This window comes from Ambystoma mexicanum, chromosome 3p, assembly GCF_040938575.1.
Source record: "Ambystoma mexicanum isolate Mex_15411 chromosome 3p, UKY_AmexF1_1, whole genome shotgun sequence".
Classification (NCBI taxonomy): domain Eukaryota; kingdom Metazoa; phylum Chordata; class Amphibia; order Caudata; family Ambystomatidae; genus Ambystoma; species Ambystoma mexicanum.
In genome coordinates this window covers 397448753-397473503 of record NC_090925.1, presented here as the reverse complement: position 1 = coordinate 397473503, position 24751 = coordinate 397448753, and the positions used below count along the sequence as shown (strand labels likewise).

The window sequence follows — 24751 nt, the reverse complement described above, 5'->3', positions numbered from 1 at the left end:
TCGGCCACGGCCACTGGCATTTGATCCCACGCTGTCACATTCTCAGGGCAAGAGCGCATGAAACTGTCATCAGAGCATGTCTTGTATTTGGGTTTTTGCTTTGCAGGGAATATTTCAATATAGATGGTTGGGATCAGAAGTTACGCACCTTTTCATTGTAGGAAAATCTTCTCTCTTTGGTTGTTCGGGTGGGGATGGATTTTTTGAAAGGCCAATGCTCATTTGTCCTGTGCACTTGCTTCTACTAAGAAGGGCCAATTGAATTTCAGTTTTCACTTTAAGATCTGTTCACTTCCTGTATAGAAGATCTGTTCATTTCCTGTATGTATATCAATAATTCCCCGCCCCCCCCACACACACACACACGTTTTTTAAGCCTTGAGCCTTGCTGACTTTGTTAACATATGAAGACCTTTAAAACTGCTTACTCTCATTGCCGCACAGTCGTGCCGGTAAATAGGGTGCACTTTGATCACACTATGCTATGCCCTGTCCGCACCAGGCTCAATCCCCACCCCGACATCCTTGAAACCCGCAGTCACACAAGGAGACATTTTGCAGGTATGTAGCTTAAATTGATAAAAGCATTGCTTGGAGATTCATTTCAAGTAATCCTCACAAAAATAATCATCAACCGACAACAGTTTACTTCAGTTACCAGAACACAATCACAATTCTTTCCACTGGTTTCCAAAGTGAGTTGGCGTTATCAAAGCAATGTTACAAAAGGTCCTGTAGAATAGAGTATCGCAGCTAGATGGATGTGTATGTGCTCGCGCATGCGCCCGAGTTCCAGACTGATCTCAACTCTAGCTTTTCCAGTTAACCAAAGTGTGTACTCCTGGGCAAAGCATTTTTTCACCTTTCCTTGTTTGTCAAATTTCGAAGTCTCTAGAATAGATTTAGCTCAGATGGTCTGCTGCTCCAAAGAAAGCCTTCCTCCTGATATTAGAAGACATACAATTGCTAACCGTGACAATTCATAAACTGGACATCATAGTTGAATTGTCTCTCTGCTTACTGTTAACTTCTTTCTATGAAACTTTACATGAGCACATCGAGTACCACAGACTCATTCTGTAATGTCACTGAATATTCAAATAAACCAGCCTCGCCCCTACATATCTTATGGTACCCAGGACCACGCAAATCCTAGGGCCGGCCCTGGTCCGGGGCTATTGCCTGGTCCAATTTGGCCCTGTAACTTGGGCGAGCTTGAAATGCTTACAGAGACCAGATTTGGAACGTTAATTATTTTTCGAAGCACTGAAACTAGAACCCTGAAATTCGCCCTTTTTCAGAAGGTTGGCCATGTAACGCTTGGCGTGTGTCCCGGACCGCCAGGTCTTCAGTTTGGAGTCGAACTTCTGGTGTGCAAAAAGTTCAGATTCATCAAGGTGCATCTTCACTTTGACGCCTGCTGCTCTTTGGCGCCACTTGAAAAGAAACAATCTGCGTTCACTCGTCTTGTGGCCCCACAGGTGTGCCAGGTCCAGAGCTGTCCGTCCCTTTCCATCAACATCGCCAATCTGTGCACCGTGGGCAAGGAGCTCCTCGAGGCAGTCTGACTGTCCCATGGAGGCGGCAACATGGAGGGCGCTTGTACCAAGCTTGGTTTTCGCACATACATCGGCACCTGTGATAATTCAAACACAGACAATGTAAACCAAGTATTTATTACAGATTCAAACCTTCTTACCTAGTATGTACACATTGAATATATGAAGTTCCTCCGGGCCACAACTAAGACAGCGCTACCCAACAGCCAAACACCCCCCTGGAAAACACGGAATTGAAACACCAGCTTTGAGCATTTCAGGGATATCAGAAACGCTTGGAGAGATAGCAAAACACATTTTTGTCACGGAACTGGTGTTGCATTTTTGTCGCATTAATGTGCCTATTGCGGCTTGTGACGTAGTGTAAAAGTTATATCTGTGGGTGTATTTCTGTGGTGGAAACAACTGGAAAAAACGGTTTTATCTGTGACCATACAAATAAGCACTGACAAACATCATTTAGATTCTATGTCAAGACAGGAGGCTTCATATTATGCAAACGTATACAAAGAAGTAAGTGTGTTCAAAAGAAACTGAAACAGTACTTAAAGTAAACCAAGGGAATAATCCCCAATCCAACATGGAGGCTGTTTCAAGCCTGACGTGTGCAGACCTGTTTAGAGTGTGCGTAGAGAGGCTGGGTTATCCCTCACATAAGGGAAGCTTCCCAGCATCGGCTGCCCACCCACGCTGCACACGTGGCTTTTGCCTGCTTGGCTTCAGGCTTTGCCCGTCTGTCTTTGCAAGGCATTTCCCTAGCGTGCTGCTTTTCGAATACACCCTGCGGGGGGAGCAGCTGTAATACGTTCGCCTGCTCAGCGTGTTTTTCCCGTCAGCAACTACGCTGTGTGTGGACCGTGGTTCACATATTAGTAACCCTTGCCTGCTGGGCGAGTTTAAATATATATTTTCTCTGTCAAAAGTGATTGAGTGGTTTCTTTCTTATTTTTTGTTTTGTTTCCCATATTTGGGTGCTGCTGCTGTCATGGCTAACAGAGGGTGTGAGGGGCCCTCTTCAGCCAATGCCAGCACACAAGTTAGACCTTCCAAGAAAAGTGAGAGGTTGGGGGAGGATACAGTTAGTAAGGTTTCAAGGGAGCCAACCTTCTGTGGCTCAGGTGATTCAGACTTCCCTAAGACTATGTCCTTCAGGATCTCAATTCTACTTTGGCCTCATCCTTTGAAAGGCTTATAAATAAGATTTCTGATTATCACCCTTAGTCTGAGGAGGGTTCTGAGATGCCAGTACATGTTCCCCGTAAGTGTGCCAAAACATCTAAGCATTTGCTGGGACAACTCAGTCCGTCTAGATCTTCAAGTCAGGTTACCCCGCCATCCCCACCACCACCCCCCGGGGAGGGGTCAAAAGCATAAATTGGAGGTTTCCCATCAGTCCCAGTCAGTTCCCGGCTGGCCAAGTAACTCACAGCTTCTTGCAAGTGCCTCTTCAGCCGCCATATCGCCGGAGGACAGTTCAGAGGATTCAGACTCTCCTCCGAAAAGACATAAGAGAAAGGGGGACCCTGTTGTTTCATCCCAAGGGCCATTGTTGGATTTTAGTGGGGTTCCGTTCTTCGACCTTTCCCTTATTCAACATCCAAGGTCAGCAGAGTGGCACCCCTCGGATGCTGTGTCTGCCTTTTTGAACCATTGGGTTAGATGCCCCTTACCCAAAGAGGACAAGAACAAGCTACGTTCCGAGTGCCCCAGACCAGTGGTCCCAGACAGAGTGGCCCTTACCACAGACATTGACCAGTCTGTGGTCTCTTTTTTTGTCCCAGAAGGGGAAAGATCCCAAGAAGGGGTTTGATAAAGACTGGAGGAGCTGCAAGGACATGTTGGATGTTTTGGGGCCTGTGACGCAGATTTTTGAGTTGGCAGAAGAGGCTTCACTTTACAATTCCCCTGTCTATGTGCAAGCCCTCCGGGTCTGGATACAGAGATCGCCGCTATTTCTAGGGAACAGCGTAAGTCTCTCCTGGTGCGCCTTGACTCCAAGTTAGCGGATATGGCGGTAGGGGAAGTGGATCCTAAGGCCCAAGGTAATTTGTTTGGTGATCGATTTATCAGGGATCTGTCGGCCTATGTACACACTTTCACTTCCTTGGATAAGGCTCAGGTCAACATAAAGAAGGTTTTTGCCCCCAACATTTTTGAGAGGGCAGGAAGAGGTAGAGCCGCTCCTCTGGCCGTTTCTGCCAGGGCGCTACCCACCCCCAATAATATGTATCAAGAGGTGCTCACAATTCCTCCTCTGCTCAAGGAGCCCAGGCTGAGCTCTACCCCCAGAGGGTGTTCCATTAGAGAGGTTGTACCGGAAGGGGTGCTGGTGTAGCGAGAGAAGCTCCAGGTATTGCCACATGTTTTAAATGTTTCTTCCCACAAGGTTTAGGGGGCAGGTTTACCAGGTTCTTTCCTAAATGGCAGGCACTCGCCACAGATCCCTGGGTGTTGCAGATGGTGAGAGGGTTTCAAATAGAGTTTTACTCACCCCCTTGTCAGCTCGCCCTGCCTCTTCGCCTTGTGTTCAACAAAGACAAACAGAAATTAATAGATGCAGAGGACAGGGACCTCGTTTTCAAGGGGGCAGTAGTTACAGCTTCCTTCAGAGCCTCCCAGTTCCTGAGCACAATATTTCTAGTCCCAAAGCCCGAGGAGGGTTTTCACCCAGACATAAACCTGCAAGCCCTCAACTCATTTTTAGTGTATCATCACTTCAAGATGGAGGGAATTCATCTCCTCAGGGACTCCCGTCCCCCAGCAGATTGGATGGTCAAGATAGACCTCAAGGATGCTTACTTGGTAGTCCCAGTCTTTCCTCCCCATCAGGAGTTTCTACAGTTCCAATGGGGGTCTTGCACTTGGCAGTTTGCCTTCCTTCCATTTGGCCTCTCGTCAGCCCCCTGGTGCTTCACCAAGCTAATGAAGCCGGTGATGGCCCACCTCAGGTCCAAACTGATTTGAATAATAATTTACCTAGACGACATGCTTCTACTAGCTCAGAGTATTCAGATTCTTCAGACTCATCTGGGTTAAACAGTTTCTGTTACAGGCATTAGGCTTTGCTATAAATGCAAAGTAGTACATATTCCAGCCTGCGCAAGCATCCAATTTCTGGGCTTCAATATAGATTACAAGCAGTGCAATATTCTCCTTCCAGACTGCAGATGCTCCAAAATACAGAAGGAAATCCGCCTCCTCCTCAAGATAGAGAGAGGGTGTCCCTCAGACAGCTAACCAGGGTTGTGGGGATATTGTCAACCCATTTTCCCAGCCCCCCTCCATAATAGGGCATTACAACGCCTCAAGGCCAAACATCTTTGCAGAAGTCTGTCTTACTCTCAGTTAGTGGTTCTGTCTCCCAAGGCCAGGTTGGAACTCCTTTGGGTGCTCAGGCACATGGATGCCTGGAATGGCAGAGCAATTTTTGGTCCCACTCCGGGTGTCATTCTGGAGTCAGATGGCAGCATAGGCGGGCTGGAGTGCCAGGATAGGACAGGCGTCCATGGGCGGTAAAATGGTCCAGTTTAGAGAAGAGGCTGCATATCAACTGTCTGGAGTTGTTAGCAGGCTCCTTTGCAGTCAAGAGTCTTCTCATGGATCAGGGGAATTGGTGTGTCCTTCTTCGGATGGACAATATTTCAGCAGTTCGATACATAAACCATCTTGGGGGAACTCGGACCAAGACGCTGGTGGATTTGGCGAGGGAATTCTGGCATTTTTGCTTGGAATGGGACATTTTGTTGAAATCAGACTATCTTCCAGGGGTCAACAACGCTGTTGCAGACTGGAATTCCAGACATCTCCAAAACAGGAGTGACTAGATGTTGGACAAAGCTCTATTTGCCAAAATCGTGTCCCTCTGGGGTCCGATTCAAGAGGATCTCTTTGCCTCGAGACTCAACTGTCAGGTTCCCTGGATCTACAGTTGGAGACCAGATCCCAGTGCATTAGCAACCAACGCTTTCCTCCAGTATTGGTCGGTTCCCCTTTCTTACGCCTTTCCCCCTTTGCCATGATAGCCAGGGTCCTAGTTCAAGTGTGCAGACAGGTGGCCACACTGGTTCTGGTAACTCCCTTTTGGCCCACCCAGGTATGGTTTCCAGCCCTGTTGGAGTTAGCGGTGGATATTCCTCGTCTTCTCCCTCTCCACCCACGGCTCCTGACGGACACATCCGGTCTCCCTCATGAGCTGGTCCTTCAGGGGCATCTCTTCCTTATGGTTTGGAAGATTTCAGCTCTTCCTGGTGCTTCCAGGGACTTTCGCAGGACTATGGCCCTCATTACGAGTTTGGTGGTAACCATGCCGCTATTGGCGGCATGGCTGCTGCCGAAATCGCGTCGGGGTCCGGGTCCTCGGAATGAGGATTTATCGGGCCATTTCGAGTTCGGAAGTCCCGGTAATTCCTCCCTCCGAGGACCCGGACACGGTCCTTCCCCATTCCCATTTCAGCCCCCATAGGGCTGAATGGGAGCAAACAAGGGGCCATTACGAGATGGCCCGTTGTTTGCTCCCTCTTCCCCTCGCGGGACCCGGTAAGCACGCCTAGATTTCCCAGGCGTGCTTACCGGGTCCCGCGAGGGGAACTCGTAATGCGGTGGTACGGAGTGAACGGCGCCGGCACCTTTTACGGCGCCGTTCACTCCATACCGCCAAGGTTGTACTGAGGCCCTATCTGTCTTATCAAGGACTCCTGGGCAGCTTCTGCCAAGTCAGGTCACTCTTCAGCATGGAACCTCCGAGTTGGCTGGTGTGTGGCTTGACACTTCGATCCCATTTCTGCCCCTCCAGTAGAAGTGCTTAATTTCTTAGTGTAGTTTCTTAAGGAGGACAAGGAATACAGAACTATCAATGAGTTTAGGTCAGCCATTTCAGCTGGACATGTCTTGGTAATAGGGGAATCAGTGGGTAGACACTTCTTGGTGCGCAAGGCCCTCAAATATATTTGCATCAATGTTCCGCCTAAGGCTAATTATTCTGTTTTATGGGGTGTTAATATGGTGCTGGATTTGTTTCACTCTTGGCCTTGTAATGAGGATTTGTCTCTGCAACAACTTTTCTCCAAACTAGCCATGTTGTTATGCCTTATTTCCATTAAGCAGGTTTCTGATATTAGAGCATTGGATGTGGATAAAAAGGTGTTCACCCCGCAAGGCGTTACTTTCTTTGTTTCCAGGAGTAGTAAGTGTTTGATTTCCTCCATTTCTTATCCAGCTTTTCCAGAAGATCCAAAGCTGTGTGTGATACAATGCTTTACATGTTTTGAGTTGAAGACAGAGGGGCTTCAACCTCATAATACCTCTCAGCTGCTCATTCCTTGTAGAAAACCCCACAAACCAACTAATATCCCCTGCCACGCTAGACAGGTGGATTAAGGGGGTTATGAAGGAAGAGGGGTTGACACTTCCTCTTTCGGTTCCCATTCGGTTAGGGGCACTATGGCCTCTAACGCCACTTTCCTGGGGAGTAGTCTGGAACACATTTTGAAGGCAACTGATTGGTCCAGGGAATCAACGTTCAAAACATTTTACTACAAACGTATTGTTCATGTTGCAAATGTGATGCAAGGGCTTTAAACTTGCATAATATGAAGCCGACTGTCTTGACATATAATGGTTAATTCCCCTCACTAACGGGAGAGGGGGTTTAGATTCTATTAAAGACAACAAGGTGAGTATTATCCCACCCACCCTTTGTCTTTTGTTTTGCATACAGCTTCGGAGTGAGGTGGTCCAGTCAAGAAGATGCCTTCACAATTTCGTGATGCCTCAGGGTTCGAGATCCTCAGAATTGGTGATGGATCGTCTCTCTGAATTACAAATGTTTAATATTCAGGGTTGGCGTACGGTGTGATGCAGCTGCAGAAGAGGAGTTGGGATTTGAGGAAAGGACTTATATGGTCTCTGAACATTGGTTGCCTACATGGCATTACCTAGCCTCTATGTTGGATTGGGGATTATTCCCTTGGTTTACTTTAAGTACTGTTTCGCTTTCTGTTGAGCAAACTTATTTATTTGTAAACTTTTTTTTCTTCACTGCTGTGGTATCAGAAGTAAAGAAGTTTGCATAATACTCGCCTCCTTGTCTTTAATAGAATCTAAACCCCCTCTCACGTTAGTGAGGGGGGATTAACCATCACATAGACAAATATTGGCCATGCCGAGTTAAGAAAATAACTAAACCACAAACGTTTCAAAGCAGCCACCAGAAAAAGGAGCTGCTCAAGGAAATCTAAGCAATATTATATCACACATCGCTTCACGAGACACACACATGCAAAATAAACTAGAAACATCAATCGAGTTAATCATGTATATAACCTAGAAAGGGAGAAACGCATATAACACACATTAGTGAAACGTTAAAATGAATTCAGTGCATTATAGAATTGTTAAAATCCCCCTATAAGATAAAAAAAACATCCGCCATGTTTGACAATCTTTGACAAACGACAAAAGTTTAAACCTCTCCCTTATCTTAATGTCATACTTCTACCAACTTTTGGAATGCGATATCGGATATTACTACACATATATACACAACCATTGGAAGAGTATAGAGCCATTCCTGTTGACATGTCATCTAAATGACGAGATAATTGGTTTTGAATATTCTAGGAAGAATGTTACTTTGTAGGTGCAGTTTGTATGCGACTTTCACTTTATTGGATTGACATATTAATCTTACAGAGTGATTTTAACGATTCTGGAATATATTGTATTCATACTGAGATTCCACCGATGTGTCATATATGTCTCTCTCAGCCACAGGCTTCATGAATAGCACGAGCTCAATTGATAATGTTTCAAGTGTATTGCGCAGCACGGCCCCTAGGGGCGCTGCACCTCAGCATGGCAGGCAGCACTCCCAGAGGCTGGCAGACACCACTGCTGGGCCTGGGGGGCAAGGCTGCAGGACCAGTCTGTGGGCACTTTAGGTAGGAGCACACCACCAACAGAAAATGGCTGCAGGACAAGAGGATATTGCTACAGTGCTCAGCGGCCATAGGCCATGTCCTGCAGGCAGGGGCTTCTCAGGACTTCTGCATGAAACAGAGGAGAACGTGCTGGAACTGAGCTCAGCAGCACTGTTTCTAGGCATTGCTACAGGCCAAGAGGATGGTTTACCATCAATTGTCTGGAGGAAAAAAAAAACAAATACCAAAAGACAGATAATTGGGCATCCCAAATTCGATCTTTTCTTCCTCTATCTTTTTGGGTATTACCCAGGAGGATATTTCAAGCGCATCATGCTCACCTTGGGAACAGGACAATGCCAGTCATCATGGATTAGATACCCAGGACGGGCCAACTCGCCCTCCACCCCCCTCCTGAACGCCCCACCTGATAGACCGAGTACCACATTGTGGGTAGAAATGATGGTAATAAGTAACATCAATTTCCAAGCACTCTCCAAGTAGATTTCTGGTGATAGTGGCGCTATATAAAACAAAGAAAAATGCTGAGTGGGCACTCATCCAGGGGCACTTATTCTGAGCAAAAGCTTCAGTGGAAGGCTCGCAATGGTTGTGCAGCAAACCTTAGAAGAAGTCTCAGAGCATCAAACATCACAGCACATATAAAATCAATTACGTCATCAAAATGGTCATGATCCATCAATACTGCTTTCATCTGTGCAACAAGGGCAGAACACGCATAGTGCCCGCGGGGCATGGCCTGCACCCAGGATGTGTTACTACTGCCCCCAGCACACTAAGCTTTACCCAGAATACCCATAGATGGATCACTTAAGACATGATGTCATCACATGCTTAACAAAATATTTTTTTACAAATGTTTCTTTTTGAATGCACTCTGCATTCATAAAGAAATCCTTTCTGTACAGAAATTATTTCTTTATGAAGACAGAGTGACAACAAAAAGAAACTTTCTTTTTGAAGTCTGAGGGCTCCCCCCGACCCCGTGACATGGAAGACTCCAGGCTGGAGGCCTCCATATCATGGGGTTGGAGGAGCCCTATGACTTCAAAAGGAAATAGTTTATTTTTGAAGTCACTCTGCCTTCATAAAGACATTATTTCCATTATGGTTTGGTCCTTAACGGAAATAATTTCATTATGAAGTCAGAGTGACTTCAAAAAGAAACAATTTCTTTTTTAAGTAATAGGGCGCCCCTCAAACCCATGACGTGAGTGAGTGTATGGTGAAAGGTGCACACAAATGTATGGCCGGCTGGGTGTGCGTGTACGGCGAAAGGGTGCACACCTAAATGTATGGGTGGCTTCCTGGGTGTGCCTGTACGGTGAAAGGGTGCACACTTAAATGTATGGATGCCTGGCTCGGTGCGCCTGTATGGTGAACACGTGCACACTTAAATGTATGGATTGCTGGGTATGCATGTGTCTATATGGTGAATGGTGTGTGCTTGTGTTCAGGGGCGCAACAAAATCTACATTTCGGGGGGCTAATCCTTCAAATGTTGGGAGAGGCGCTAACTTCACAGACGGTGGGGGAGTGGCAAACTTATTCGTGTGCGGGCATCTCATTTCTTTACGCATTTTAATGAGACTATTCTAGAACAGCTTCAATGTTACAAGCAGTTAAATCTGTCCTTTAAGTCTGAAAGCAACCACTTATGGACTGCTGTGAGAATGAGCGGTCTCTTTTTCCTTCTCTACCCTTCCAATCACTCCCCTGGTATGTAAGTACTAAACCCACATCACGATTTAAATTGCCTAAAAGATTTGACATTTGAATGCAGGTACAAACAGTGAAATGCTTTACGTTAGTAATTGTTGGGCCCTTGTTAAGAGCGAAACCCAGGTGCCATTTAACATCTGTGTCCTGTTCTGTCCGGCAACTGCTCTGAAGGTCAGCGAGGTTGAGTCAACATAGCCCAAAATTTCAGAGGGGTAGTGCTGAAGCCCAGTCACCTCAATGGTGTTGTGTTACGCTACTACTCGTGTTTAATGCCTTGATTATTTATTTGAAATCGTCATTAATCCTCGCCCTATTCTTCCTCGTCCCTGTACTGGTGTATGAGGCAGTATTTGTATATGAGGCACTCTGCCTCATACACAAGTACTGGGATGAGGTAGAGGTACATGGAGGTAATGCCCGATTTAGCTACCTGTACAATTCATTACTCCTAGTCCCACTCTTCCTCTTCCCATTACTTACCTATGAGGCAAGGAGCCTCATATGTAAGTTCTGGGACAAGGAAGAGGGGTGTGAAGGTAATTCTGGGCCAAGGAGCTGGTTTCGGAGTTTGTTCGTAGGGGGTGGGAAGGAGAGGGGATGGAACTGTGCGATAAATCATAAAGGTTGTCCATGTCCAGGCTAAGCAGGCATGATATGTGGTATTAGTGGCTAGAGAGGCATTTTGGTGCAGCAAGTCTAGTCATTCCTCAGTTTATTATGACTTTTTTTTAACTGCGCATTTCTGATAAAGTAGTCCTACTAAGTGTAATAACCTGGCTAGACTGGCATTTGGGTACTGCCAGTCTAGCCATTTCTTACTGCGGCATTGTATATGTATGTATGTGTATGTGTATATATATATATATATATATATATATATATATATATATTCAGTAAAAAAACTTTGTTAAAGGGATGTTATGGTTAAGTTGCGCTACTAAAAACCTATGAAATTCAGTGAAAAAACGTTGTTAAAGGGACGTTATGGTTCAAAGTAAAACCGAAAAACCCCTGAAATTCGGCAGTTATGGTAACATAAGCAACCATAACTCGCGCCACCGTGCACTGCTAACACTAACACCCAGGACATCAAAGATGACATCCCAAATGTCATTGATGAAATCACTGATGACATCACATGGCTGGCTCTCCCTTTTTATCCTTTACTGACATATCGAAGCCACATAGTTTTCTTCAGTAACAGTCAGGAAGTAAAAATTGAAAAGGTACTATATTTGTAGACTTAGGGTCAAGTCACATCATATGAAACATATAGATAGCGGAAGACACAGGCTTCAAAGAGAGCAATCCTTTCTGTGCATGAAGATAATCATTAGGGTTATCAGCACTTTCTCATAGTTTTATTTTTATTACTCTACCTTCCCTGTATATGCTCATATTTGTATACATTATACTCACTCTCCTTTCCTTTGGGTGCAGTCACATCATGTGATACACATACATATGGTAAGTAGCAGCTTTGAAGCAGAGCAATAATTTCTCTGTATAAAGACAATCAGTTAGGTTATGAACTCTTTCTGCTACTACTTCTGCTTGTTTGTTTACTTCACTGTCCCTGTATATACTCATATTTGTATGTGTTGTTGTCTCTTTGTGTTTTGTCTGTAATAATTATGTATTAAGTGGGTTTTATTATCTACTTATTACATGTTTCACAGTACGCAAAACTCTAATAAGAAAGCAGTTATCATTTCAGTATTCAACATGGCAAGATTATGAATATGGCACCTTCATCATGTATGCTGCACACACTGCCTATGTTTCTGCATGAGTAGCTTAGTATACTGGATAGAACTTCATAATAGAATGCTATTTATATCAATGCATTGCTTAATGCACTAATTAGCTCATGATATTTATCCCAATGATCCTTGACAGTTTTTGGTCAGCATTATAAGAATCCCTTGTACAGAGTTTTTGTGAAAAGTAAATGCACATGTGATGTCATCCGTGATGTCATCAATGACATTTGTGATGTCATCTTTGATGTCCTGGGTTTTAGTGTTAGCAGTGCACGGTGGCGCGAGTTATGGTTGCTTATGTTACCATAACTGCCGAATTTCAGGGGGTTTTCGGTTTTACTTTGAACCATAACGTCCCTTTAACAAAGTTTTTTTACTGAATTTCATAGGTTTTTAGTAGCACAACTTAACCATAATATCCCTGACTTCATATACATGTAACATAGAACATACTAACCCCCTCGTAGTGATTTTCATGTCCGCGGACATATCGAAAATCTGAGCGAGGTGAATGTAAATTTAAATAGTGTGCCCCATTTCCCCTTTGAAGTTGGCTCTGAAAAGAGCCGTTTTTTTGTTTGTTTTTTTACAGATGCTCGACCGACACCTGTTATTTTGTATTTTTCTTCTTTTTTTTTTTTCTTACTTTACTCCTAAAATCTTCACATAACTTTCTCCAAAGCAACCCTTACGTTCCAAAATAGAAAGGCATTTCCCATAAAAGATAAAAGAAATGCCATCTTCTTTAAAATTAACAGCATTACTGGCATCAATATTCTCATTATTACAAAAGAACATACCAGCTCTAAGCATGAAGGCACACATGCCTCGGTTGATGACACACCTAGCAATGTTTTGCTGAGGACAAAAAACTGAACTATTGTCCCATATTGCCCTAGGTAGTAATCCAGAAAAAATTACTTTCGCATTTGGAAGGATCTTTATTACGGCTTGAACCAAGCGTTCCAAATCAGCCAACAAAGTAGGGGCTCTGACGTTGCCCAAATGGAAAGCACCATAGTGCAAAACTACCACATGCGGACTGTTCATCGTGGCCATATCCTCGCAAACTTGTACAATTCCCTGTACATTGCAATCAGGCACAGTGCTCCACACCGCCTCCACTCCTTTCACATCAAAGTTCTTTGCAACATGCCTGCATTGAGCGTACTGTTGTAAACCATACACAAACATATCTCCAAGCACCAACACCCTGACTTTCTCTACTTCTGCCATCTTCACCAAACACAGTCTCTTTCAACACAAATCCACAACCTCGACATCTGATTGGCTGATCCGTACAGTCTTCTTTCCATGTTGGATTTCCTGGAAAAACCCGGATGTAGCACACCCTGTCCACGAACAGCCGCGGTGTCCACGGACGGCGTCCACTTTACTCTCTGTGCCATTCCCTCATTGCATACAGCTAAGCAATCACACAATACGAATAACGTCCTAAGAACACCCCATTTTGTGAATTTTAGAACATTTCAGGACAATTATTTCATTATTCAACATATTAACATTACAAATATTATACTTTCATCTTGTACTCTGCACACAATGCTATGTTTCTCCATTAGTAGTTCAGTATACTAGATAGAATCCCATAATACAATGCTATTTATATCAATGCATCGTCTTCAGCACTAATAACGGTATGATATTTATTGCAATATCCTTGACACTTTTTTCGCAACATTATAATAAAAATCCCTAGTACACAAATTCCATGAAAAGTACATACACATGTGATGTCATCAGTGATTTCATCAATGACATTTGCGATGTCATCTTTGATGTCCTGGGTGTTAGTCTTAGCAGTGCACGGTGGTGGCGCGAGTTATTTTTCATAGCTTACCATAACTTGCGATTTTCAGGGGTCTTTCGGCTGTACTTAGAACCATAACGTCCCTTAAACAAACTTTTTTTAATATCATGCAAACAATATACAAACATGGCATGCAAAAACCAACTTCTACAGATGGCTTTACACAGAATGTTGCAAAGTAAGAATTTATGCTCGTTCACAGTGAAGGTCAGCTGCTTCCATTTTTTTCCCGGGCCCCGGAGAGGCTCACGAAGCGGACTATAAGGTTGTATTGTGTTTTGACCTTGACAGACAGAGATTGTGATGAAAGACTTCTCTTGAAGGAGTGTTGCTAAACGTAAGAGAAGATAAAGATGACATTTATGAAACTAAACCTTTTTTATATATTATATCACTATGCGAAAGATCGTTCGCACACACAGAGTCATATTTTGGGACTGCACCACTCGTAGACAATGGAAATTGCAATTGTACTGTAAGTAACCCTTTAGATTATTTTATACCAAATATAATTACAATAGGGTAGCATTAAAGACCGCTCAAGTTGAACTTGTTCGTTGAAAGTGGCATAATGTTTTCTACCGCGCACTATCACCGCTGAATTGATCCCCTGTCATTTAGAGGGCTCTGAAAAAGGCAGATGACACAGGGTGGGTTAATAGAAATAATTTAGCCGGTCTATAGGCGGTCAAGCGCTCTACTCGCTGTGCCACTTCACTGTAGCCTGTCAAGTGGCACAGCAAGTACAACGCTCGCTTTGACATCCGTGCACAGCTTGCTAACGCAAGTTCGAATTCCGGCAAGGCCAAACTCAGCCTTTCATCCTTCCGTGGTCGATAAATGAGCACCACACACCGTGGTTAATAATAAGCACCGCTTAGATACCTCACGGTTCTTAGCGCTATATGAATGGGAAAATATTTTATTATTAACATACTCCGTTGCACTATCTTCGATAGCAAATAGTTTCACGCCCTAATAAATAAAATGATGATTTTTAATGAAGATCGGCTAGTGAGACTAATTTATGTTTTTTAAAACAGGTATGTGGCCCCATTTTGCCTATGTCACGATTTACAGACTCCAGCGGATGGGGTCTTCAACTGCCAGGTGCAGGTCCAAATATGCAACTTCATGACCCTCACCATTTTATGGGACAATAGCCAAGGACCAATATGCCCTTACGCAGTACTAGCGGCTACAAACAACATACCAACCAATAGGGTGGTCTAATGGCAACCTTCCGATTATCAGAGGGACCATTTACTGCTTTTATCATAAACCAACAGCCTATCTACCGCTAAGGAACAACGCGTGGCTCCAAATAAACTTTTGCTGATCGACAGCAGAGACAATAGCAAATCGCTGAATATTCACTAAACATTTCATGTGAAATAAATGTACTTTACCAAATATACAATCCTGCTGTTTACTTTTAAACCACAGTTTCATATTCCGAATTGTGGCGCACTGAGTTGTAAGCTGATCTAACACCCTCTGTACCGCAAAGGAACATCGCGTGCCTCAACATGAACTTTTGCGGATCGACAACAAAGACAAACGCAAATTGCTGAATATTCTCTAAACATTTGATGTCAAATAAATGTACTTTACAAAATTTACAATCTTGCTGTTTGCTTTCAAATCACTGTTTCATATTCCGAATTGTGGCGCGCTGTGTTGTGACATAATATGTGTTGTCTTCCGGGTTCTGTGTAAAGTCACTTAGGACTGCAGAGAACTGGGCGCGTTTGATCACGCACCCTGTAACGTCACGGAGAGAGGCAGGGAATATGAATGATTTCATAATATCAGGCTTAGGGGCGGGAGATATGATTTAGTGTCGCAAAAGCAAGTCGGCCAGGTCAATAGCCCCAGTCATAGGATTATCACATAATGTCGGCGCACACCAGCCGGATTTATCGTTTCTTTAGTGGACAAAAAGTCAGTTGATGCCCATAGGAAATTGTAATATTAGCGGATAAAAGGAGTGGTCTTAAAACACTTTCACCCTGACAACGAACAATACAAACAACGTTCTCAGAACACCCCCATTTTGTGTAATTGCAACCATTTCGGGACACCGCGAGTGTTCTTAGAACACATTCAACTAGACAGATTACAATACGGACAGCGTCCTGAGGACACCCCCAGTTTGTGTATTTACGAACAATTAAGTACACCGCGAGTGTTCATAGCTCATTTTTACCTTCCTTGCGAACAAAAATGACACATACTCCGTCCTCTAAACACCCCACCATTTAGTTTATTTACAAAATGTCAGAACAGCCGTGTTCTCCGCGGACAAATCGAATGCAACAAAAACGTCTAGCACATAAAAAAACAAAACATTGAACCTATCTCATACTCCCCCACCCTCCCCAAACACTTTACACACCAACACACGGCACTAAATACAATTTTTTATCCACGTTTCACCGCGCTGTATGCGGTCGACGGCGAATACAAGATGGCAGGTGCCACAGAAAATCTGACGCGCTCCACACCCCTCACCGTCCAATCAGCGAACACGTTGCATGTCCGCGGACATGACGCAAGGCCATGGGCTAATCGGGGTGCTGTCCGCGGAGCGAACAGGGAAGTCCGTCTGCGAAGCGAACACAGATCACTAATTTTTTTGCCTTACATTTTGGTCATTTTAAAAAAAAAACTACTGGACAGATTTACACGAAATTTGCAAAAGCGCGCTTTCGGGACCAGGCCGCCGCTCCTGCCGCAAATTTGGTGTAAATCCTTCCAGCGGGTCGGGCTGTAGCCGTGCGCAAAGTTTTTTCCAATTCAGTCTATGGGGGAAAAAAAAAGTTTTGGGACACCCCCTATAACTTCCCCCCCCCTGAACGAATCCTCACCAAACTTTGCTAAATAATTCAGAGTGGGCCATATACTTTTTCTGCAAAGTTTGGTGAGGATTCGTCCAGGGGGAGTGAAGTTATAAGCCGCCCAAAATGTGCTCTTCCTATGGAAACAGCAACTTAACCATAAATATATATATATATATATATATATATATAATATTTTTTTTTTTGGGCATATGTGACAAACTGATATGATATAAGTCATTTATAACCTGTACACAAGTGATTCTAGGCGCGACAAGACAAGGGAGGCAAGATAGGGGAGGACAAGACAAACAATCTTACTTGGTCTTGTGTCATTCAGATCGTGCAAGTGCGAGAATGAGAAATGCAAGAGGAAAGGGAGGTGAGAAGTGCAGGGAAGAGGGGAGGGAAAAACAGGGCAGTAATGCTCTGAGTAAGTGCAGCCAGGGCAGCGCAGCTCTGGGTAGTGCAAGACGCTTAAAGGACTGTAGGGTTACAGTTAAAGCCCCTAAGTGTGTGATAGGCCCGGGCCTATCGCAAGGGTGACTTATCAAGAAAGAGCATGGACTCATTGAGACTCTGAGGGTAGCCAAGCAACCAGTCGGTACAGCAAACAGGTAGGTCAGGTAGGTCAACAGGGGGGGGAGAGAGAGAGAGAAAGAAGAGGAGAGGAGAAGAGGGAAGTTGTGAGCTGCTTCCGGAACTTCAGGTGATCCGCTCAAGTCTGAGAGGGGGAGGGAGGCCATTCCAAAGGGAGGCACCTGCAGAGGAGAGAGAGTTTGGGCCTCGACCGCAGTAAGCCTTGTGGACAATGCAAAGGGTCTTGAACTTGATCCTTGCAGCCACCGGGAGCCAGTGGAGAGATTTCAGGGCTGGCGAGATACGACCTTGGGCCTGAAGCCAACGATAAGTCTTGCAGTCATGTTATGGATTAGTTGCAGAGGACAGAGAGTAGAGGAAAGCAGTTTGGGAAAGAGGCTGTTGCAGTAGTCCAACCTAGAGAAAAACAGGGCTCTGGAGACAGTGAGCTTCTGGGGGAAAGTGAGAAAGGGGAGAGTCCCTTTGCGGAGGAGCAGCTAGTAGTGGGACTTCTTGGCGACGTCCGAGATGTGAGGAGAGAAAGAGTGGAGTTGAAGATGACACCAAGGTTTTTTGCCTTGCAGGAAGGCGAAGGAAGAGGGCCCATGGTGGGTGGCCAGAGTGAGAGAGGGAAAGTAGGGGCAGGGGTCCCAATGAGAAGGATCTCCATCTTAACCGCATTAAGGCAGAGATCTTTGGAGGTATACCAATCCTGAATCGCAGATAGACAGTCAGGAATGAGCGAGAGAGGAGAGGAGTCTGAAGGAAAGCTGAGTGTCATCCACATAACACTGAAAGTTAGAGGAGAAGGCAGAGATTTGGTGGGCCAAAGGGGCCAAGTAGAGGTTGAAAAACCAGGGTGAGAGGATAGAGCCCTGGAGAATGCCACAGGTAGAGAGAGAGGTGGCAGAGAGAAAGGGACCAAGTTGGACCTGGGAGGGGAAGTCCAAGAGGAAGGAGGTCAGCCTTTCCCGGGCCTGATCCACGATGCCCAGGTTCTCACTTAGTCGATTGATCAGGGCGGCCTGGTTGACTGTCGAAAGTAGAGGAAAGATCAAGGAGGATTAGGACAGAAGGAATGCTGGAATGAAGGTTAGAGAGCAGATATTCACGGGTGTTCAGGAAGCAGTTTCCGTGCCTCTGGCTGATGGTCATGGACAACCAACAGATTCAGTGTGGAGAGTAAGCTGGGAGATGGCCAGCTTTTCCAATAGTTTGCCCAGGAAAGGGGTGATGGAGATTGGGCAATAGTTTGCCGGGCAGGTAGGATCGTCAGATGGCTTCTTGCGGAGTCGGTGCACAAGGGAGTGCTTAAGAGGAGAGGGGAATGTTCCAGTGGCGAAAGAGTGATTATAGAAATCGGCCAAGGCTGGAGCGAGGGTGTCAATATGGTCCTTAATGGTTCTGGAGGAGCAGGGGAGAACCTGTTTGGAGGACACTTTCATAGATCGGACTTGTCTAGAAATCTCGTCGGGTGTTGTCAGAGAGAAAGAGGAGAAAGGAGGAGGAGAGATAGAGATGGCCAAAGAGGGGCCGAGAGAGGAAGAGGGAGATGAAGAGGAGATAGAGGACAGGATTTCCTGAGTTTTAGTGGAGATGTGAGAGGCCAGAGCCATACAAAGGGCCTAGGAGTGAACAGGAGAGGTAGAGACTGCAACAGGATTGACCAGTTCCTAGCAGATTTTAATGAGTTTGGCCATGTTGTTAGAGGCCGCAGAGACCCGAGCTTGAATGTGTGCTCTCTTCTTGATGAGTGTTAGTACTTCGACTGGCATTTTGGTGCAACCAGTCTATGTATGTCTAAATGTGGCCTGGCCTGCTTTACTGTAATGTTATTACGTGTCTACGCTGGTCTACAGTGTGCAGCCAGTGGGACATGTTTTCAATGTGGCATGGCATTTTTAATAGCAAAGCATTAATGTTCCTGTGCATGTTGGTGACTTGCATGTATTGGATTGGTGTTACTCTACAAAACAATTGCAAACACCCTGGCTTTTTAGCCAATTTTTCTCAGAAAGTGAGCTGTATATTGCATTAAAACACATATTTATATCTTTCTCCTAGCACAGTGTGCGGCATACCCCTTCAGCAGCACGTTTGTGCGTATTGTGCAATCGTGATAATCTAGGCCGGCCCAGAGTGTGGCACAACCTGTGATTTGTCACCGAGTTGGGGGAGCCCCCTCAGCATGGCTCGCAGGGGGGCCCCCACATTTTGTGTTACGCCAGTGGATGTCATGGGTGTCGTCATGCGCATGCGTGGCACTGAATAATCACCCCCTGCTCCCAACATTCTACCACTTCTTCTCCAACTGACTTGCTGAACCCACACTGTATGGCTGGTAAACTGTGTGTACTCCTTAAACTCGCTATTCACCTCCAGCTGTTGATCACCACTTCTGCCACAGCAGCTAGGCTCAACCTATGGCATATTTGCTAAAATCCGCCCCTGCCTCCCTTTCACTCTGCTAGAACCCTAGTTTCTACTTTGGTTCTCTGCAAGCTGGACTACTGCTCCAGCCACCTTGTGGGGCACCCCCACTTTCCTCTCCTTAACAGAATTATCACCCTGCCACCCAAATACTCCACAGCCTGCCTCGCTCCTCAGCCACCTTCACTCGTTGCCTCCTGCAAGTTCTTCTGGTCTATAAAACTATCCATGGACTTCCCCTCTCCACCTAGCTATTTGCCATAACGTAATATCCATGTCATTTAGTGTGCCCAGAATGCTGGTTTCTTATTTAACTGGGAATTATGTGGGTAAAAACCTGCCTGGGACAGAAGGGGTTAAGCTTTCCAGTCAGTAGTCTCTGGTGTGATATCATGCTGTCTGGTTGTGGCCAGATGGCTCTATACTGGGTTGACAGGTGCCTGGAAGTATGTGGCAGCATGGGGCCTCCAAGAAAGCTGGAAGAGAGACGCTGTATCCCAGAGGCTGCATGACTGTCAGGCAGCGGAGCAAATGACTGTAGGGCCGGTGACTGAAAAGGGAAGCAGGTGCTAGCTGAGGAAATTGTGTGAGGACGAGAAAGGAAGGAGGCTGTTTCTCAGATGAATGGTCTTGTAAACAGAATCCCTGAGTGGAGTGTTATGATTTCCTGAGATCCTCCCCTCCCTTATTGGGGAGGGGCAAATCCAAGAACATAACGACAGGAAAACTGCCATCATGTGTCAAGATATGACAGAGGTTCTTAAAGAGAGAGGCAAGCTCATGTATCTAGGCATTGATTGGTGAGGTACCAAAGGAAGGAATAGGGCATCATTGGGGTTCATTACAAGTCAGGCGGTAACTGTGCCGATACTCCCGGCAGGTTGCCGCCGGACCCATAATGATTTACCAGTGCCCGACTTGCCGGTAACACCGGGGGATTACAGAAGCACCGGCACAGTGCTTCGATGACGGTCTGCTTACTGTGGCTGGTGTGTCCAGCAGGGTCCAACCTGTCGGGCACAGCGGCTTCAGCATATGCCGGTCCGGAAACAACAGTGCCTGTAAGCTTACCGGTACCATGGGCGGATTAGGACGGGAGTATTATGGAGAGGTAATGATAGGAATTGTCAGTAGTAGCTGCTCCCATACTACAAGGTGCATCTTTATGGGTGTTCCTCTACGAGTGGAAAAGGTGTGTGACCAACAAGCAGCAAATGTGGAAACTGACTGATGCCTTTGTTTAGCCCCCAATGCCAACAGGTAGGGTTTTGGAGTATTTCCTAATGACCTCAAGTGGGTGACCGAGCAAGGTTACCCCCAGGTCCCAGTTGTTAGGACTCTTACTGCTTACTTACTAGCAATCGTGTAACACGTGCCAGGTGAAGAGAGGAGAAGTTATTACAAGCTTTGCCACCCTGGGTGGCTGCTTCCTTTAGCTCAAGGAAGCAGCAATGCAGGGATGGGCGACAGTCTGAAGATTACACACCTAAAGCGTGAAATATCCAATTAGGTACAAGACTCCCAATTTTGTCCGCCTTAACATTATCTATGACTGCATCATTATTTTGTGGTTGCATCGCCTACATCCAAATATGCTTTGGCTTTATTCATGAATGTAGCTATGGAAAATGTGAGAAAACAAAAAAGATACCATACCGCCCAACCCCCAGTGGTCGTTGTTGGGCCTTGTGGTAAGAGAAGGACAACATAGTTAAAGTATAATGTTAGGACCGTAATGCTCTTCAATGCATATATGGAGGCACTTTCTTATAACATGCTCATGTGGGGCACTCAATCTGATCATTGCCATCTGGTGGAGGCACTTTCTAATAACATCCTCATGTGGGGCACTCAATCTGATCATTGCCATCTGGTGGAGGCACTTTCTTATAACATCCTCATGTGCGGCACAGCATCTGATCATTGCCATCTGGTGGAGGCACTTTCTTATAATATCCCCCTGTGGGGCACAGCATATGATCATTGCCATCTGGTGGAGGCACTTTCTTATAACATCCTCATGTGGGCACAGCATATGATCATTGCCATCTGGTGGAGGCACTTTCTTATAACATCCCCATGTGGGGCGCAGCATATGATCATTGACATCTGGTGGAGGCCCTTTCATATAACATCCCCCTGTGGGGCACAGCATCTGATCATTGCCATCTGGTGGAGGCACTTTCTTATAACATCCCCATGTGGGGCACAGCATCTGATCATTGCCATCTGGTGGAGGCACTTTCTTATAATATCCCCATGTGGGGCACAGCATATGATCATTGACATCTGGTGGAGGCCCTTTCATATAATATCCCCCTGTGGGGCACAGCATCTGATCATTGACATCTGGTGGAGGCACTGGATAAAGGACTCAGCCTCATGCCAGATCTCCTGTATTTATCAGGTAGCATCAAAGAGGGGTTGCAACTGCACCCTGCAATCTCAAGCTCTCCCCCCAACCTCTTCATTGTGACGCCACCCCGGGCGGCCTCCCACTGCTGTTTCATCAGAGTGACTGGACTATAATCCCATTTGAAATTTAAAATCATAACCACCGTTCACAGTTTTACCGGTTCTATGTGATTACATCGAAAACAAATTAACGAATACGATTTATCATTTTACATTTTATTTTTCTGTCATTTAATTTGGCTGCAAATATTAGCACCCCTCTCCTCCCTCCCACTTTCCCCTATCTTGAGTATCACAATTACCCGGCCTCCACATACATTTTCGGCCACACTTCATTAAAAAAATATGTCGAATTCGTATTCGACGAATTCTTCCACCATGTAACCACCTGTTTTTTTCGCTTTTTAATAAATAATTTGTATTGTAAAAATGTTCATTTCTCTCAAAGGAGCACCAAAAACTCCCTGAAGTCATATGCTAACCCATCCCCCGACATCCCCACGCCCCCTTCCTCCCGCAAGCAGAGAACGGTCCCTGCGCTAATGCACGCCTCTACGTCATCTCGCCATTTCCATGGATTGTCCCCTGGTCACGTTCCAACGTCTGCCATCATCAATGTGTTTTCCTTCCATCTGCATTACGCTGCCCTAGTGCTGCGATTGCGAAGCACCCAGCCCGGCCTTCCGAGATGTCTAGGGTACAGTGTTTCTGGTCGAAGTACTTTTACCTCAAATAAATAGAACACAAAGGATAGGTGCATTGCTAGCCAGTCTACCCGGTACATTGCAGGAAAATAGTAATTTTCAGGATTTTAACTCTCAGCAGCATGTTGGCAATCAGGCCATAGTCGCAAAGGATTGTTGGTTTTGGATTGCGCACTTTGCACACAAACATATTAACGAAGTAAATCTTTATATTACATGATCAAGAAACAACTATTTAATAAACAACAAAAACAGAGGGAGCAGAGGGAAAAGGATAGTGCGGTTTAAGAAGAGGGGAGCTAAGGGAAAACAGCGAGTTTAGGGGGGAAATCACCCTCCCCATCAAGGCAAAGATAACAACAAGGAGTGGCTGATTCGTGAAATGGAACTTCCTGAATCACATATAGATAGATGCCTTGGTTCCTTATTGGCCTGCACGGACCTGGGCTGGAAGGCTTTCCAGAAGGCAGTGGCTGGTGCCGTTAATGACCCAGGTGAGGCGCCAGGGAAGAGAGCTTGTTTTATGTCAAAGAAGCCTTTAAGACGACACTATTTGCGGCGCGTCTTGCTTGGCAACTGCTGCAGTGCTTTCAGTTGTGTGGAAGGAGCTGGGGCTGGACCTATGAGGGGAGAGAAGGATGTGGTCGAACGGACCGCATCCAAAAATGTGCATGGACTAAAAGTCCGAAAAATGCTACCACCAAAGGTTCGAACCACCAAAAGTTCGACCCTTTGGTGGTAGGTAGCATTATAGGTAAGTATAAAAAAAAAAAAGTCTGCGGGGGCTGCGCGTTTGTCCCCCACAGCAAACCCGTGAAAAAAAAAAAATGAAAAAAACAGGGGCTGCGGGGGTGTCCCCTGCAGCCCCCGTAAAAAAAGAGAAAAAAAGAAAGAAAAAAAAAAAAAAGGACCCTGCGGCGCCATTTCCCAATCATGGAAGGGAAAGGGAAGTGGCGCCGCAGGAAACCAGTGTGAAGAAGAATGTAAGTAGGGTATGTTTATGTTGGGGTTGGGGGTGTGTCGTGGGTGTGAGTATGTATGTGTGTTTGCATGAGAAAGCTGCAAACATTTGGTACTTTGCACCTTTCTCATGCAAACGTTCCGGCCGCAGTAAATTCAGCCGCGGCCGGATCACTTAGATTCGAGAGAAAAGTGGGATACTCACTTTGATCCTGCCAATCTTAGTGAGAAGAAGTGCGCAAGACTCACCTGCTACTTTTGGGGGGGCATTAAGGGCACTGGGGTTGTCTTGTTCATTGTAAATCGGGAATAGGTCTCTGGTTCAGACGTAATCTTTCTTAAAAAACGTCCACTTTTCATATGTGGATTGCTTCTTGGTGAATGCGTGCTTGTAGCTTTCAGGTCAGCCCTCTCCTTCCAATAATGCGTTCTTCCATGTACATTCTAACTTTCTGTGCGACCTTTTCAGATCTGACAGATTGTTGTTGAATAGTTGGTTTGTGTTCTTGGGAAAGGGGGATTAATCGTCCTGGTGGCTGGAAGTGCTACGAGTGTTGAATGATTTTGTGATTTCAGGGGAGTGTGAGGCTTGGTCCAGCACCTGCAGGATTCAGAAGGTGGTGGCAAAGAAGACCCTGGTTAAAGAGTTATAGGGTTTGAGAGTGGAAATAACTCCATCGTTGTTCCTATTAGCCATATGGTTCCCATGTTTTTTAGGGAGCATTCTGGAGATCAGAAGCTGGGATTACTAGAAGAGGATGCTTATGGCCAATTCAATAGGGTTCGATTCTAGAAGAACAACATCAGGTCAAGGGTATGCCCCAATTGTGATTAGGGGCTGTTACTTCTTGTGCATATACATTCCCACTCTTGCAGACCTTTAAAATCCCTTAGCACGAAACACACAGGAGACTTTTCCAAAGCATCCGTTATTACCTTCATCTAAAGATCAAGGAAAGATTTGTCAAAGTTACGGAGGGGGAACGGAAAATAACCAAGGTCAGGGAAAA

General features: G+C 45.4%; 1 protein-coding gene across 1 annotated transcript in view; it reads right to left on the bottom strand.

Annotated features, from left to right (window-relative positions):
- Nucleotides 1-625: 625 nt before the first annotated feature.
- The window catches only part of ANKRD60 (ankyrin repeat domain 60), a 64030-nt gene continuing 39904 nt past the window's right edge, over nucleotides 626-24751 (bottom strand). Inside the window, exon 4 of the mRNA XM_069651075.1 lies at nucleotides 626-1636. Within this exon, the coding sequence (XP_069507176.1) occupies nucleotides 1248-1636 (389 nt within the window). The 3' untranslated portion in view covers nucleotides 626-1247. The remainder of the gene's footprint in view (nucleotides 1637-24751) is intronic.